The sequence below is a fragment of the Brugia malayi genome (genome assembly GCF_000002995.4).
Source record: "Brugia malayi strain FR3 genome assembly, contig: Bm_v4_Chr1_scaffold_001, whole genome shotgun sequence".
In the NCBI taxonomy this organism is placed as follows: domain Eukaryota; kingdom Metazoa; phylum Nematoda; class Chromadorea; order Rhabditida; family Onchocercidae; genus Brugia; species Brugia malayi.
Window position 1 is genome coordinate 8,953,125 of NW_025062475.1, and position 14,524 is coordinate 8,967,648.

General features: G+C 32.2%; 2 protein-coding genes across 2 annotated transcripts; one reads left to right on the forward strand and one right to left on the reverse strand.

Annotated features, from left to right (window-relative positions):
- Nucleotides 1-873: 873 nt before the first annotated feature.
- Nucleotides 874-6,568, forward strand: Bm3548 (Uncharacterized protein; the record flags this gene model as incomplete). Its single annotated transcript, XM_043077208.1, has 15 exons — nt 874-1,538; nt 1,606-1,840; nt 2,517-2,693; nt 2,780-2,902; nt 3,062-3,216; nt 3,365-3,502; nt 3,665-3,741; nt 3,919-4,065; nt 4,122-4,300; nt 4,583-4,744; nt 4,819-4,908; nt 4,998-5,069; nt 5,166-5,306; nt 5,767-5,874; nt 6,311-6,568. The coding sequence occupies 15 exons, from the start codon at nt 874-876 to the stop codon at nt 6,566-6,568; spliced, it is 2,727 nt and encodes a 908-aa protein (XP_042933142.1).
- Nucleotides 6,569-8,489: 1,921 nt separating this feature from the next.
- Bm4714 (Uncharacterized protein) lies at nt 8,490-13,443 on the reverse strand (the record flags this gene model as incomplete). Its single annotated transcript, XM_043077209.1, has 8 exons — nt 8,490-8,718; nt 8,931-9,151; nt 9,466-9,537; nt 10,093-10,222; nt 10,758-10,842; nt 11,262-11,454; nt 12,812-12,945; nt 13,410-13,443. The coding sequence occupies 8 exons, from the start codon at nt 13,441-13,443 to the stop codon at nt 8,490-8,492; spliced, it is 1,098 nt and encodes a 365-aa protein (XP_042933143.1).
- Nucleotides 13,444-14,524: the final 1,081 nt, after the last annotated feature.

Below are 14,524 nucleotides of genomic sequence, written 5' to 3' on the forward strand. Positions count from 1 at the left end.
CTTTATAGCAAATTTTGAAGATTTCTTTACATTTATATGTATTTGTTGTTCTGTTTCATCTCATCGATATTTAGCAGCATTTGGCGAATACCGTAACTTTACTGCCCTTTACACAAGGTTAAACGGGTCTCATTTATTGATTCATATAGTGCAAGGAAGTTCTTTTTTACTGTTTGCCTTTTCCAGATAAAACAGACTTGGTTAAAGTTGTTTATTGGCTTAATTTTTTTTCCTAAACTTGTTTTGAAACATCTGTGGTTGGTTCCCATTATCCATTGTTTATTTAGAGAAACCGTTTTTGCCAATTTCCCTCAGCTGCTGTCCCTTTTCATTTTGTTTAATTAAATGAAAAATAAATATGTTATCATTTTCCGAACAATATTTTAACGTGGCTAGCAGCCATATGATTGATTTTTATGAAACATAGCAGTATATGCATACGAAATTCCATCATTGTAGAATTTCATATATATGTTATATTCTTACGTTTGGCACTTATACACTAACAATCTTAACTCCATAAGCCATTCTTCAAATGTATTTAGTGGCTGTTAAATACACTTAGATATATCTGGTGTCCTTTTCAAAATCGCAGCTTCATTCGGACTGCAATCCTCACTGAAATGACCCGTGCATGAAGAGCTATAAGCACTGAAAAGAATGCAGTTGTTGGAATGAAGTGTAATATGCCTCTCGTCTCGGAAACAAATCGCAGTTCTCAAGCGCTAATGTCCAATTGCCACCATTGTGGAATTTTGTAACGATTGTTGTTTGTAATAATTTCTTTTACCGAACCATTTCCTTCAGGAATTGATGATTTGGCGAATATTTTTGCTTTGATTGTGTGCGCATAGTCTCTGATATGATAGAAATATGGTGTCGACTCAAGACCGGCCAACTCCCGCACCACGGGTCAGTTTAACCGACCGAAAGCCACTTGTACCAAATCGTGCCTTGAAACCAACAGTTACTCGAAATTCTTTTATTACCTTACATGATGCAACTAGAAGGATATCAAATTCATGGTTGCATCATACTCATCTGCCGATCCAAAATTTATCATCAAGAAGAAATTTACGCCGTGTCAAATCTTTGTCCGCTATCCGAAAGACGGTGAAAACAAATATTAAAAGATCTGCTTCACTGATCATTCAGGATACTGATTATTCTAAAAATAAAAATAAATCAATATTGGGTTTGAAAGATCCAGAAGGTTGCGTTGCAAGGATTGCAAAAATGCTGGATTCGGTAATTTCCGGGGATGCAACTTCCGCAATGAGATCAGCAGAGGAGCAGAGAGGTTCCTCAATAAATATAAATTTAGTAGCAAGACATAATTTCTGTACTGGAAGATCAAAATATTTGTTGAAGGGTCGCACTATTTTTGATGCTGTGAATGAAAGTCACAGTAATATTTCGGTAATCTCCGGTTCAGAGAATGTTTCACGGTGTGGTTTGTGGAACTCAGGATATATCGGTCTTGAAGCCTATTTGAGCATGGTGGAATTACTCCATGATGATGTCTCGTCAAACAGTGGGTAACTTTTTAATGCTTTTGATATTTGTTGTTATATATATTCATATCTATGTGCCAGTTAGTTTCAGACGTGAAAGAAGTTTCGATTCTTCCGGCAAATGTTCTGATGCTGGCAGTCTTAAAAATTCAACCTTGATTACACATTCTTGGAATGAAAACAAGAAGATGAATGACCGAGACATTTTAGAGGATAAATTGCTGTTGTCGGCATGGGCTGAAGTCATCATCTGCAAGAAAGAATATGGAAAACTATGGATTGTTGTCGAAGAAGGCGCTCTGGCTGGTTGGATTACTAACACTAAAGTATAATTCAGTTCATTCTTTTGTTATACTTCTGAAGATGAAATAATTAGAATACATCAAAGTAAATCATATTTGCAAATAAATTAAAACTGTTGGAAGGCTAATCAGAATAATGTTCGGTCCACATCGTTTTAGGAGCACACAAAACCGTCCTGAAAAGTGTGGAGAGAAGTAGAACAAAACTAATGTAAAATGAAAAGTTGAATTTTTTACTGAACAAAAAACTTTTTGAAATCTGTTCATACTAACAATATTATTTTCGAAATGTTTATATAACTTTTAAAAAAACTGCGAAGAAAAACCCACACATTTATGAACAAGGGTAATGAATTTTGATTACATCAAAGGCTTCTAATTAATCAGTAATCAGATATGTCGAAATCTATTTAATATTTATATTTGCATAAATCTAGTAATTGGATTTAATGACAGAGCAATCAAAATAACAAAGATTTAAAAGTACAACGGTAACAAGTTACAATCTTTATAGAAAAAACAATCAAATCAACTGATAAAGTTAATTTATTTTGCCGTGCAAAACGTTAAATGATAAGTGCACTTTGTCTCGTGTTTTTATATTCACGGCAAATTTTTCAGAATTTTAGTTCTAATCTCATTTAATAGAAAAACCATTCCTGCTGCTGTAATAGTGTACAGTAAAGCTTACTTGTTTTAGGATGGCGATCCTGTAGTTGGTCCCTACTATCTGAAAAACATTTTGTATGTTGGGAAAAATCCAGTAAATGGTTCTGTTGAGTTACATATCCGGGAAAATTTTTTGTGCAGTCATTGGACAAATCTTAAACTCAAAATGGTTGCCGAAGTAGAGAAGTGGATTTTGGATATTGTAAAAGTAAGTGGTTTTTTGGTTGCTTTTTAATTCAATAAAAAGTTGCTTAGTTCGAATTCTTTAATAAAGCATTCATTGCAAGTTTATAGTGTATCATGCCGAAAAATGAATTGTTACTGTACAGTCTAAGGAGTCTAAGTGCGGGAGGCAGTGTATGGATACGTCAGGGAACAGCGTGCGCTTGGTCAAGCGGTTGGATGTTCCTCGATGGAGTTAGTTTCAAGTTTGGACGGACTAAGTTGCATTAGCATTTATGTAATACTATCCGGTTTTTATATACCTAAGTTGCATTAGTATTTATGTAATACTATCCGATCTTTAATTAATACAATTAATTTCAAATTTTCCGTAGTAAACTGAAGAAATTGCAGCACAAATTATATTACGCATTGGATAGTTGTACTATATTGTTTGAACTTGATATACGTAAATTTGTTGGAATGAAAAGTATACTAAGCAAAGTTGATTGGTGTGCATCGGTTGTTGGTTCAATGAAAGGGCCATTCCTTCTGTTACAAGAAGGAGGGTTTGTCTTTTTTCAAAATATAAAACTTTAAAATATTTCTATGAAACATTCACTTTTAATTTGTAGATTCTTTTAGTTCGAAATACGTTTTTAAAATATGAGAAACTATAAACAAAAATCGGAAATCATTTTCCAGTCTTGTTTATAGTTCTTTATTTGTACAAGCGGAGTATGATTCGGCTACTTTAACGTGGATTGATTTACTAAATCATCAGATGGAATGTAGTGGCTATCGGTTGGAGGACTCGAAGTTAACATCAGATGATGTTCCTGTTATTGTTGATAAGTAAGCTTATGATCGAAAGTACTAAATGCTAAGGTTTACTAAGGAGTAAATTCTAATTTCTAGAGAAAAAAAAGTGGATGAATTTTATTTTCAACAAAACAGTTAAAACATTACTGCTGTTTATGACATTTTTATGACAACCAATTACATTTCAATTTGCAGGTGTATAAAGTTCATTTCCACATATGGTCTTCTACAACCCGGTTTATATCGTCGGAATGGTCCTAATGTTGAAGTTCGTTCACTTCTAGCTGAATTCAGAAAAGGCAAGTTTTCTTAAATTTTTTACTTTTAAGAAATTTTAAATATATGAATTTTGTTATTCTTTGCTTCATTATTTTCGTATTTTTTTCATTTCGTTTTTTTTATTTAATTCAGAAATAATGATTTCCGTTAGCATGCATTTGTAATTTCAGATCCTGTAAATGTGCATTTGTTGCCTGATTCAGGTGATATGACTAATGTAGTGGCCGATGTACTCCGATCGTTTTTCAGACAGCTTGATTCTCCACTTGTTCCTTATCACATTCAGGATCGACTATTCGCTGTTGCTGACATGAAAGGTGTCGGGTTCACAGTTTCCTCATTGCAAACATAATTTCTATGAACTCATTTTCAGATAGAGCTAGATTAGATGAATATCATGAAATTTTGATGGGTTTGCCACGAATACGCATTCAGACATTGAGACGTATTCTTGATCACTTAAAAGATGTTACGGAACTAGCATATGCAAATTTAGCAACCGTCGAAAATGTTGCGAAAGTTTTTGGACCAACATTATTTTCAGTCGAACAGGTTTTTTGTTTTATTATTTCATCTTTCCTTTCACATTAAAGACTCTGTGGCTGTTTAGTGTAGGCTATCTTATGACTGTTGCCCCCACCGCTTGGTATGCTTTATTTAAAATCTACATTTAGTCTATCGCTACTCAAGCTGTGGCATAAATCTCACTGCTTGATCAGTTTCAACATGATGTTGAAATTCTTCTTATTCTCATTTATACATCCTTTGCCATCATTTCCTCCCGCGATATATTAAATCACATTTTTGATTTCCATTATTAAACTCCATTTTTAGGGTAATGGAGTAGATAACAACAACTTTGTTGCCACGATACAGCAAGTGAACCTTGTCAAGGATCTTTTAACTTATTATGCTTCTATATTCCGCATTTCAGCGCGTGAAATGATTATAAAGTCAAAAATAAATATGTTGCAAGAGAAATCAAATCAAACGAAGGTTTTAAGATTTTTTCAATTTTTGTTCCAAAATTTCAATTTTAACAAAGCCAAAGTTTGTGTATCGGACTTCAGGCTCGTGCAGATGGTTTTCTTGTTCCTGTACATATTCTTGAGAAAGATAATCATACATTCAATGTGCAGTCATCTTCGAATGCGGAACAAGTGAGCATTTTGATTATCATTATTAAATTATTAACTATATAGCTGAATCTTTGTTATGATTTAAGTTTTTACATTGATGGCGATTGCAGGTCTGTGATGCAGCTAGAAATAGGCCAGTTGTTCGTAATGAGGCTGATGTAAACAATTTTGTACTGTTTGAGGTATGATAACTATTTATTATGAATCATCGGACGAAAGCCACTCGTTTTATTCAGTAAGGTTTTGGATAGATTCAGTTAATTAAAATATTCTTTTAGGAAATAAAATGTGGTCAACTTGAAAGACGCGTGAATCCGCCTGAGAAAATGAGCTCAATGGTTACTGGCAGATGGCTTGACTGGGAACCTGCTGAATGCTTTCTCCTATTTAAGAGAGATCCTATTCCATATTCATTTAGGGTTAATTTTTTTTTTGTCCAGTTTTTTTTGTGTATTCTTGCACATGCAATTGAGGTGGTGGTACTAAAGTCTTGGTATATGTTTACATAAATAAATGAACTTATTGGTACGACATTGATCCTATTCCATATTCATTTAGGTACATGTTTAAATAAGTAAATGAAATTGGTGCGACATTGGGTCAAGCGATGTATAAGGATGAGATCAAAATTAATTTGATGCATTAGAGTTTCTATAGATAAACTGTTTTGTTTTGAAAAGTGAGGGAAAAAAATAATAATTATAGAATATACGTGTTGTTAAAAAATAATTATGATAAAAATGTAATAAAAATGAAAATTTACAATTACTAGCTTAGAAAAACAACAATTCAAATCTTTTTAAGATTTTTTTTTTCTAATTTGGTAACAAATACTTAGATTTTATAGTATATAAATAAACAATAATTTTTTCTCTCCAGCTTTCATATCCATTTGCTGATGATGTGCGGATTGCGGAGCAAGGGACAAAATCGTTCAGTGTTGGTCATCTGAAATTAGAGGGTGGATTAGTTGCGTACTACAATAAGGTACAGTAAACTACGAAACCATGTTAAATTCCAATATGTCGCGAGTTTAACGTGAGAATAAATATTGTTTTGTTTGGCTAGTTAACAATTTTCAGGATTATTCCAGTCTTCAGTTTGGTTACCATGATAATGGTAATTTTGGTGGTGATAGAAATCAGTTCTGTGTTTTTTAAGTAACGTAATAATTTCGGTTTGAAATCCAGTTAATGATACTTTGCAGTTTGCACCGTGTAAAGATTTGCCATAGCATTGATATTGTCTCATTTCTATGTTTTTATTTATTCCCTCATTTGTTTTTCATTTAATTACTCTACTTTCTTATTGATTAAGAGGTACTTCACCAACTAATTCAGTTCTGAACCAAAAGCCGAGAAGTAAGGTTGACATACTGATAATTCTGAATGTAACAAATGATGCATAGTTTCAGTTTTTTCAGGGCTTGAAAAAAATAAGTGAATGGCATACGGACGATATACTGTGGTACATTGGACATGAGAGCAGTCGTAAGCCGCCTTATCCACATACTCTCACATTTATATTACCAAAAGATAATAATTTCAAGTACAAATCAAAATACATGGGTTATTGTGTCGCATTTCGTGAGGCGACTCTGAGGAGGCAATGGCTCAATGCAGTAGTCAGTTCACAGCAAGATTTCCATGAAAATTCTGTAATGCCCTTGGTGCAAATTTAAATTTTCTAGTTTTTAAACTTTAAAATGGGAAAATACATTCTTAATATTTGTACTTGCTAAGTGGATTTATATGTTGCTTTATTTGAATCAATACATGTTGTTATATATATATATCTCAAAAATATGTCTGCCACTATTTATGTACTCGTACTTTTTTTTTTACCTCTTCAACAATATATGCTTAATCTAGACTGTATTATGGTTCACAACCAAATATGACAGTTTCTTTGACACGTACTTTGAGAGTCATTTCTTTCTTGTCTCTTTATGGATAGTGAATTCCAAGCAGATATATTTTGAGATAATTGTCTATAGACTAGTTTATACTTAATTAAAACGAACAATTTGCTGAAAGTTGATCGAATAACCGAAAAGTTGTTTGGTGCTTTTTCGTTTTAATTAAATATATCGCCGCATAAAATAAAGTATGATTTAGTAGATGTCATGCTATTTTCCTGTATACATTTCGTCACTGTGTTAATAAAACAATGTATAATTATTTTTGAATTATACGGATACATTTGTTATATTATTAATTGGTACATTTCTACACGATCAATTTATTATAATTTAGTCATCGAAGAAAAAAATCCTATGCTTTTATTAGAAGAGCGAGATGTATAATTTCTATTATATCACTATGAAAACGAGTGCGACCAATCTTTGATGACGGAATTAAAAAGATACCGAAGTTGTGTACTTTGATTTGAAAACTTTTAGTCTAAGAGAATTTTGCACTACATTTTAAAGTTAATAGTTCCTAAATGTCGCTTCATTCATTATTTGGTGCATGGGCGATCTAACTACATGATTGTGTCATTATCTACTTCTTGCCGTTAATTTGTGACGTTGACAATGAAATGAAGTAAGATGCAGAGGAAGTTTAGGAACAGGTGGATAAGAAATTGTTTGAATTAGGATGCTATCTGTGAGTGTATCTAAGCACTGCTAGTGAAGTATAGCGGTTCAGGGTTTAATGTCATTAGGAGTATATGTGTTTCGTTTTGAACGACATCGCTTTTATTATCTATGTCGCACTCTTCCGAAATTGTGTGATGCTATGGTAGTGTGTGATAAAGTCATGGCTCAAATTTAAACAGTATTCGAAACAATTGTTTAACTTGATTTCAGGATAGCTTTATCGTTTGAAATTTCAAAATAAAACTTCAGAAAGTTGATAGGGAAATGCCGGACTTTGTCTTTCCATAATATAGCTCAGCTTATAAGTTTAGTAAAGGCTACAAATTAGTCAACGTTTTGCTCGAGAATTGCTCGAGATAGCAATGTTGATCCGCTTCCACTAGAGAAGCAATTAGAGAATGTGGTCTATTTTGAAACAAATGTTTCCATCTGAAAATGATCAATGGATGTTAGAAAGAAAAAGATAGCAACGGAATGAAGTTGTGTTGTGATCGTCGAACTCGATTTTTATGAAATAAATCCAGAGTGATAATGAATAACGGAAAATGCTACTTCTCTCTGAAAATTTCTGATGTAGACCTCCTCAACAATTTTTTTGTATTTTCCACTTATGTCACAAAGATTTTTAGATCTTGAAAGGACCTAATATTATACTGTCTGTCGTTGTTATTTTCCGGCCCTGGTTCAACACATGACATTTATAAATTTTTTATTAATGTAAATCTCGAAAGCAGATCCTGAATAAGATTTTCACTTCTGATGAATAAATTAATTGAAGCAATTTTCAGCATTGTGTTTGGCAATAAATAACAGTTGAGATGTTGAGTCTAATTCCTCAATTTAGTTTAATACCTTTTTTTTTTGTTGACATATAAAATGAATTATAGTAATTTATGGTTCACAAGGTTTTATAGCAATTTTGAATAAAAAAGTAAGCATAAAATAATGGACGATACTGTACAGTTTCATGTTGTGCTTAAAAAGATCTCAATCGGCGTTATTATATCGTATTTTGCATTGACTCATGTACTGAAATCGAAGCTTTAGAATTTTTGTATGTGGTACTGTTCGCAATAAAAGAATTTCGAATTTCATATAACGAACGGGTAAATGACATTCGATCATGTAATTCCAGCATCTGTAGTCGTGTCGGCTTCTCGATACTATGTGCCAACGATGGTGCACTGCGTGGTTTCGAGTATAACGATGGTAGATGATGTGAACGTGGCCTGCAAATAAATTTAATTTTAAGATATCCATCAATGCAAAGCGAATAACTAAACAAATTACCAGCAATATTTCATTAATTCACAAGTATGAACTCTCAAATACATTGACGATTATTGCACTTCATTACATGATGGACTGTAACGTCACGGAAGTACTAAAAATTAAGACTCTGCAAAATATTCATACAAAATTGAAAAAGGCATAGACTTACGTTGAAGGCGTATAATTGTACTTTCGTGCGACAACATTTGGTCGTCCTCCTGGATAAGTTATCGAAATGTTACGGATTAAGCTCGCATGCGAAGAATTATTGTCTTTTTTGCCAAAAAATGATGCCGGAGCAGGATACCAGGGAATGGTTGGTTGTGAATAGAAATGGATTCGAGTAGGAATCTCATTACCAGTTATCTCAGCTACTCTCTCAAATGGGAGCTTAAAACCGTTAATTTATAAATGTGTTGGTTTTTAAAGTAATTTTAATTGAAAGACAGAAAAAGAAAAGCAAGAAAGCAGAAAAAAGTAGTCTCCATTTTAGACAATATGAAATACGGTCCTAAGGAATACCAGAAGTCAGAGAGTCAAGATCGACTTTTTTTTTGAATTACGAGAACCCTGTTAAGCTTTTTGATTTGATTCCATTGAAAAGATTGCAGAGTGAATTTAAAGAACTCTAAAATTATTTCTATAATGGATTGCACTTTGCTACTCTTAGCGAACATATGAAAAATGAAGCATCATTTACCTACCTGAGCCATCAGTTTAGTTATTTGTGCTGTCCTCTCACTGAGTTCATCAGTTAGCTGACGAATTCTGTTACTCTGAACATTTCATTTATGTGTTTCTTCAGCATACTTTTTGTAGTTCAATAACCAAAATGTACGCACATGTCAAATAAATTTTTGTAAAATTGTCCGATATGCAAAGTTATACTCTAACTAGAAATTTAATCTGTTACTGTTTTTTAACAACTTCGTCCGGAAAAGACAAAGGAAATGCTAGACAAACGTTTCCGATAGATTTATGGACTACGTCTAAGTAATGAAGATAACGATTCAGATTAATCAAGTAGTTTTCAAGTCAGAGACCGTTATAAACATAATTTTGACACGATCTAGATTTTAAATTATTTTCTTTTTTTTTTTATTTTATTTTATTATTATTAAAATTTCTATACATTAACGGAGATGTGAGGAGCCTTTCTAACAACGAGAAAATGTTGATTGGTATTAAGATAACCGTCATGATAAGATTTCATGCTAAGATACTATTTCTTAACAACACCTTTATTACTTTTCATAATACTAGTACTGATGAATGCTGAAAACATGATAGTCATTAGGATGGGCAATTAAACAATGAAATTAATACTTTACCTGATAGGCAAGTTGATTTTTCAGCATTCTGATCGTTTCATTAGTTTTTTGCTCTAAATCTCTCGATTTTTTCTCGCATTTCTGTAACTCTTGATTCAGCTTATTCGTATTCTGCTCTGCTTTTTGCAACCTGTAGTCTTTATCCGATCGTGTCAAATGAATAACTATGTTTCAAAATAAATCTTGTAAATGAATTCTAAGCAAAGGGAGGATTTTTTTTTTTTTTGAATTCTAAACAAAAAATGATTTAAATATTTAAGCAAGGCTTGATTTTATTTGTTTGGACCTTAAAAATTAATAATTATCCAGATGCAACAGTAAGTTTAGGTTTAACAAATAAGACATTTAATTCTAAAGAATATTTGCAATTCTTTTTACTTTTTTCAATTGATGATCGGAGACAGCAAGAAAAGAAGAAGCTAAATAAAAATATTAAAAACCTAAGATTCTATTGAACAGGTACTTGTGTTTCTAAAAATCGATCGATTATCATTGAAGTTAAGTGAAAAATGTTTCTTCCATTCGAAATTTCAAGCATTTAGTTCTTCTACATAGAATTGCGAATGTTTTGCTGGCCACATTCACGCAACATCCTCATAAGATAATGCGCTTGAAATTTAAAAATTTTCAGATGGCTTATCTTTCAGTATGTGAGAAGAAAAAACTGCCTTTTTCGAAGCAGCTCATTTTCATTTTCGAGTGTCGTGTTGCTATCGAACGACTTTTTCACATAAAGTCTACGGTAGAGATCTATAATGGATAAAAAAGAGGCAAAACCATTTAGCTGAGTACTGAAATGTTAGAATTAAAATTGAGGAATAGGAGAATTTGTTCAGTAGTAGTATAATAAACTGAGGTGGATAATAAATCCTGCTTCATGGATATTTTTGTTAAAATTCAGCTGAATGATACTGTGACACTGCTAGGATAAAATAAGGAAATCACAGCATTTTACAAACAGTTCAGCTTTCAGTTATAAAACCCACTTATCCAAGATGAGTTTTATTCGTCATCGAGCTGGTTTATAGCTATCTAAAGATAGCAATATCACCAATTAAAGAGTAAGAAATTATCGAGTTACAAAGTTCTGCATCAGAACCTTTGAAAACTTACTATTTGAAATCAATTTTTTAATGTTTCAAATTACTTTGGGTATAATTTGCCATTACCTCTCAAATGGTGATGAAGTCTTTCAATTTCGGCGTGTAATCCAGTTAACATTTGAGAGTTCTCGTTTTGCAAAAAGGATATTTGAGCAGTTTCATGTTGACGCCACATATCATCTCGTTTTTCAATAGCCACAGTTATACGGTGTGCACAGATTTCATTAATCAGACTTCCAATTTCACTGAGTTCAGATTTCTAAAACTATTGAAATGTGATCAAAAATCACTACGATGTGAAATGCCATAAGTGAACATTAAATCATGCACTTTTTCATTTCATCCTTTCACATATTCTAATTTAGACACAGCTTTTCTAGATTCTAGAGATCTAAATTCTAGAGAACACTAAATGACGGAAGTTTTCCGACCTATTCGAATCTTAGGAATATAACATGTCTTAATATCCACTATTGTTACCTTAATCGCATAAGGTGTTCCTCAAGTTGAGCTTGTAGAGTTTTGCAAAAGAGTCACATGGAAGCAAGAATCAATCAAAATTATATAAAGGATAAAATATCACTGACAGATTTATTAAATATATCATTTAAAAAGACACAGGCATGTCTAATTACATATAACTTACTTTGCATCCCTTAAAATCATATACTCATTAGTTGCTGGTCCCAGTCATTATTGATTATTACTCGCTGAAAGCTTTACACGACATACTGTTATACTCCATCTATCTTTTTCTGACCTGCTGACTTGTTTTTTGATTATAATAAGAAAAAATGAAGTCACAAATTAACCTCGCATCATTTTAAAAAATGGGAGAAATTCTAACTATTTTCGAGCTCTTGAAAAACAAGGAGCAGTTGTAACTATCCATTTTATTTCCGCTATAACAAACCTATCGATAGATAACAGCATAGGATCAGAAAAAAGAACGCTAATTAAAATTTAAAAGATTTTTTTGTTAAAGTAATTTTAGTATTGAAATAATTTAGAGTAATCTTTTTTCCAAACAGTCAGGATAATTGCAATTAATCATAAACAGAATCGAAGTAGTTTTTAGAAATAACAGCCTGATCTACTTGTTTTACTTAAATTTTGATGAGTTCTAGAAAGTGCCCTGGATTTTCTCTGATGTGTACCAAAATGAACAAATGCAAATTTATGTTTGTGAATTATAAATTGGATTTTATTTTCCTTTTGAGATGTATGAATTTGATGTCAAATAAAAACAATTCGATATGCAATATATGTGTACTTTGCTTTATCACTGGATGCGTTTCGCTGTTTTCGTGTACTTCCTTTTTATCACTCATTGGATTTTTCATGAAACCGTTACATATGAGAATGCTCTTTTGATAATTTCCAGTTTCCTTTGCTATCTATGAGAAAAGCAAGCAATAAATGACTTCCGATAGTTCAGATGCTTTCGATAAATTATCTAATTTTAAAAATATGTAATCAGCGACATAAGAAAGAAATGCGTGAACTTCGCAACTTCCCAAACTATAGAAAAATAGAACATATTTATGTGAAACCAGTCTGCTACATTTGAATATTTTAGTATGCGCATCATTTCGAGATCACATCGATTTACATACCGGAATGAATTTTGTCAATACTTGTGCAGTTGCTTCTTCCACATCTTGATCAAAACATTGTATTTCTGCCATGCATTTTGAGATATCAATGCCGATACTGGCTGTTCTTTTTTCCGGTAACTCTAATTTCGGCACTGCAAATTTTAGAATTATTAAATCCTTAAGATTTAAGGTTGGGTCAGTAATAGACTGATTACTGTGAACAAATAATTTAATTAGAATAAAAAGATGTAAAACCTTTGATTTTTACTTAATGAAAATTTCAGGTTATATAAGATACATGACAAAGAGAGTATGATCATCATGACATCATATCGATTAGATCGACAATTACCTTCATTCAAAAATTCCAAAGATTGAACTTGAAAAGCCCAAAAAGGAGTTAAAAAAGATCGGTCGAGGATCGCTAAGAAGCCGAAGTTGATCTAATTTCCAAGTACATCTACCTAAAAAGTTCCATGTACATCTACCTAAAAAGGACGGCGCATACTATCATACATATTTGCTAGTTCCGGTCGATTTCGTATTCCTTATAAAATGAGTAAAAATTTTAGTGAATCACTCCAAGAAATGTGGGGCAGTTTGATTAAAATGACACCTTTTAGCGGTTGTGCACAAAGTGTGAATGACATATTCGTTGCAGAAAATTCAGGCAATTTTATGCCACAGGTCGTTGACAGTTTGTCCGAGAATTCTTAAAAGACCAATCATGTTATCTGAAATATTACTCAGTCTTGAAATCTTGAAAAAGTCGCATTGACATTCATTTTCTACTATAATAACGTAAGCAAAAATAGCAAAAATAAGGTCCAAATATTAGCAGAAATTTTCAAAGTTACATGGAAAATTTCTGGTACAATGCTTACAGGTATTATTCCCTTAGTATGATATACACACACTGTAATAGTAGAAATCAAAAAAAACCTATGGTTGGTGGGAAACAAAACTGAAAAATGAGAAAGAACATTCAGGAATTGATGATGAAGAGAAGAAAATTATGAGGAAAAGCTTACACCTCCATAACTAGACAAAGATAGACTAGCAATAATTATGGGAAATGAAATTTTTTATCAAATTCTGTTAATATCGATAATCAATAATTGTAATGCACCACTATCTACTAACCATGTCCCAAACAAATTTGAAATAATTAAACTTAATGTCCTCAATGCAAATGAATGAAGCGTGAAATGCAGGATTAAATTAAGTGAAAATTCATTTTCACGTCCGCAAAATATAACGAAAAAGCTAGAATGAAATATGCTGCCAAACTAGAGGTTAGAACAAACTTTAAACTGATATTGATAGTACTTGACTGATATTAACATTGATGTTGACAGGATTGACTTTTCATAAGGGAGTAAAAGAATTGAGTAGACTGTTAAAGACTGTCATCTCTTCAATGATTATCGATTTGCCATCTTTTATTAAATGTATTTAAAGTCTCAAAAATAACTTTGACAGATTGGAAATTTATTTTAAAGACTTTAGCCATGTTGTGTAATCACTGAAGTCTTTGTACGCATGGTTATTCGACAACAGAACCGAACAAACAAGGACAATGAAGATTAATGAGAAGTGCTCCTTTCATTCAGTAAAAACATCCATCCTTACATTATTAATTAAAACCTTCCCTACTTCTCCCGACCACAATTACCAGCAGTGAGAAAGAGCGATAATGGGATAATTAAAAGAAAGAAAATTTTCAAAATT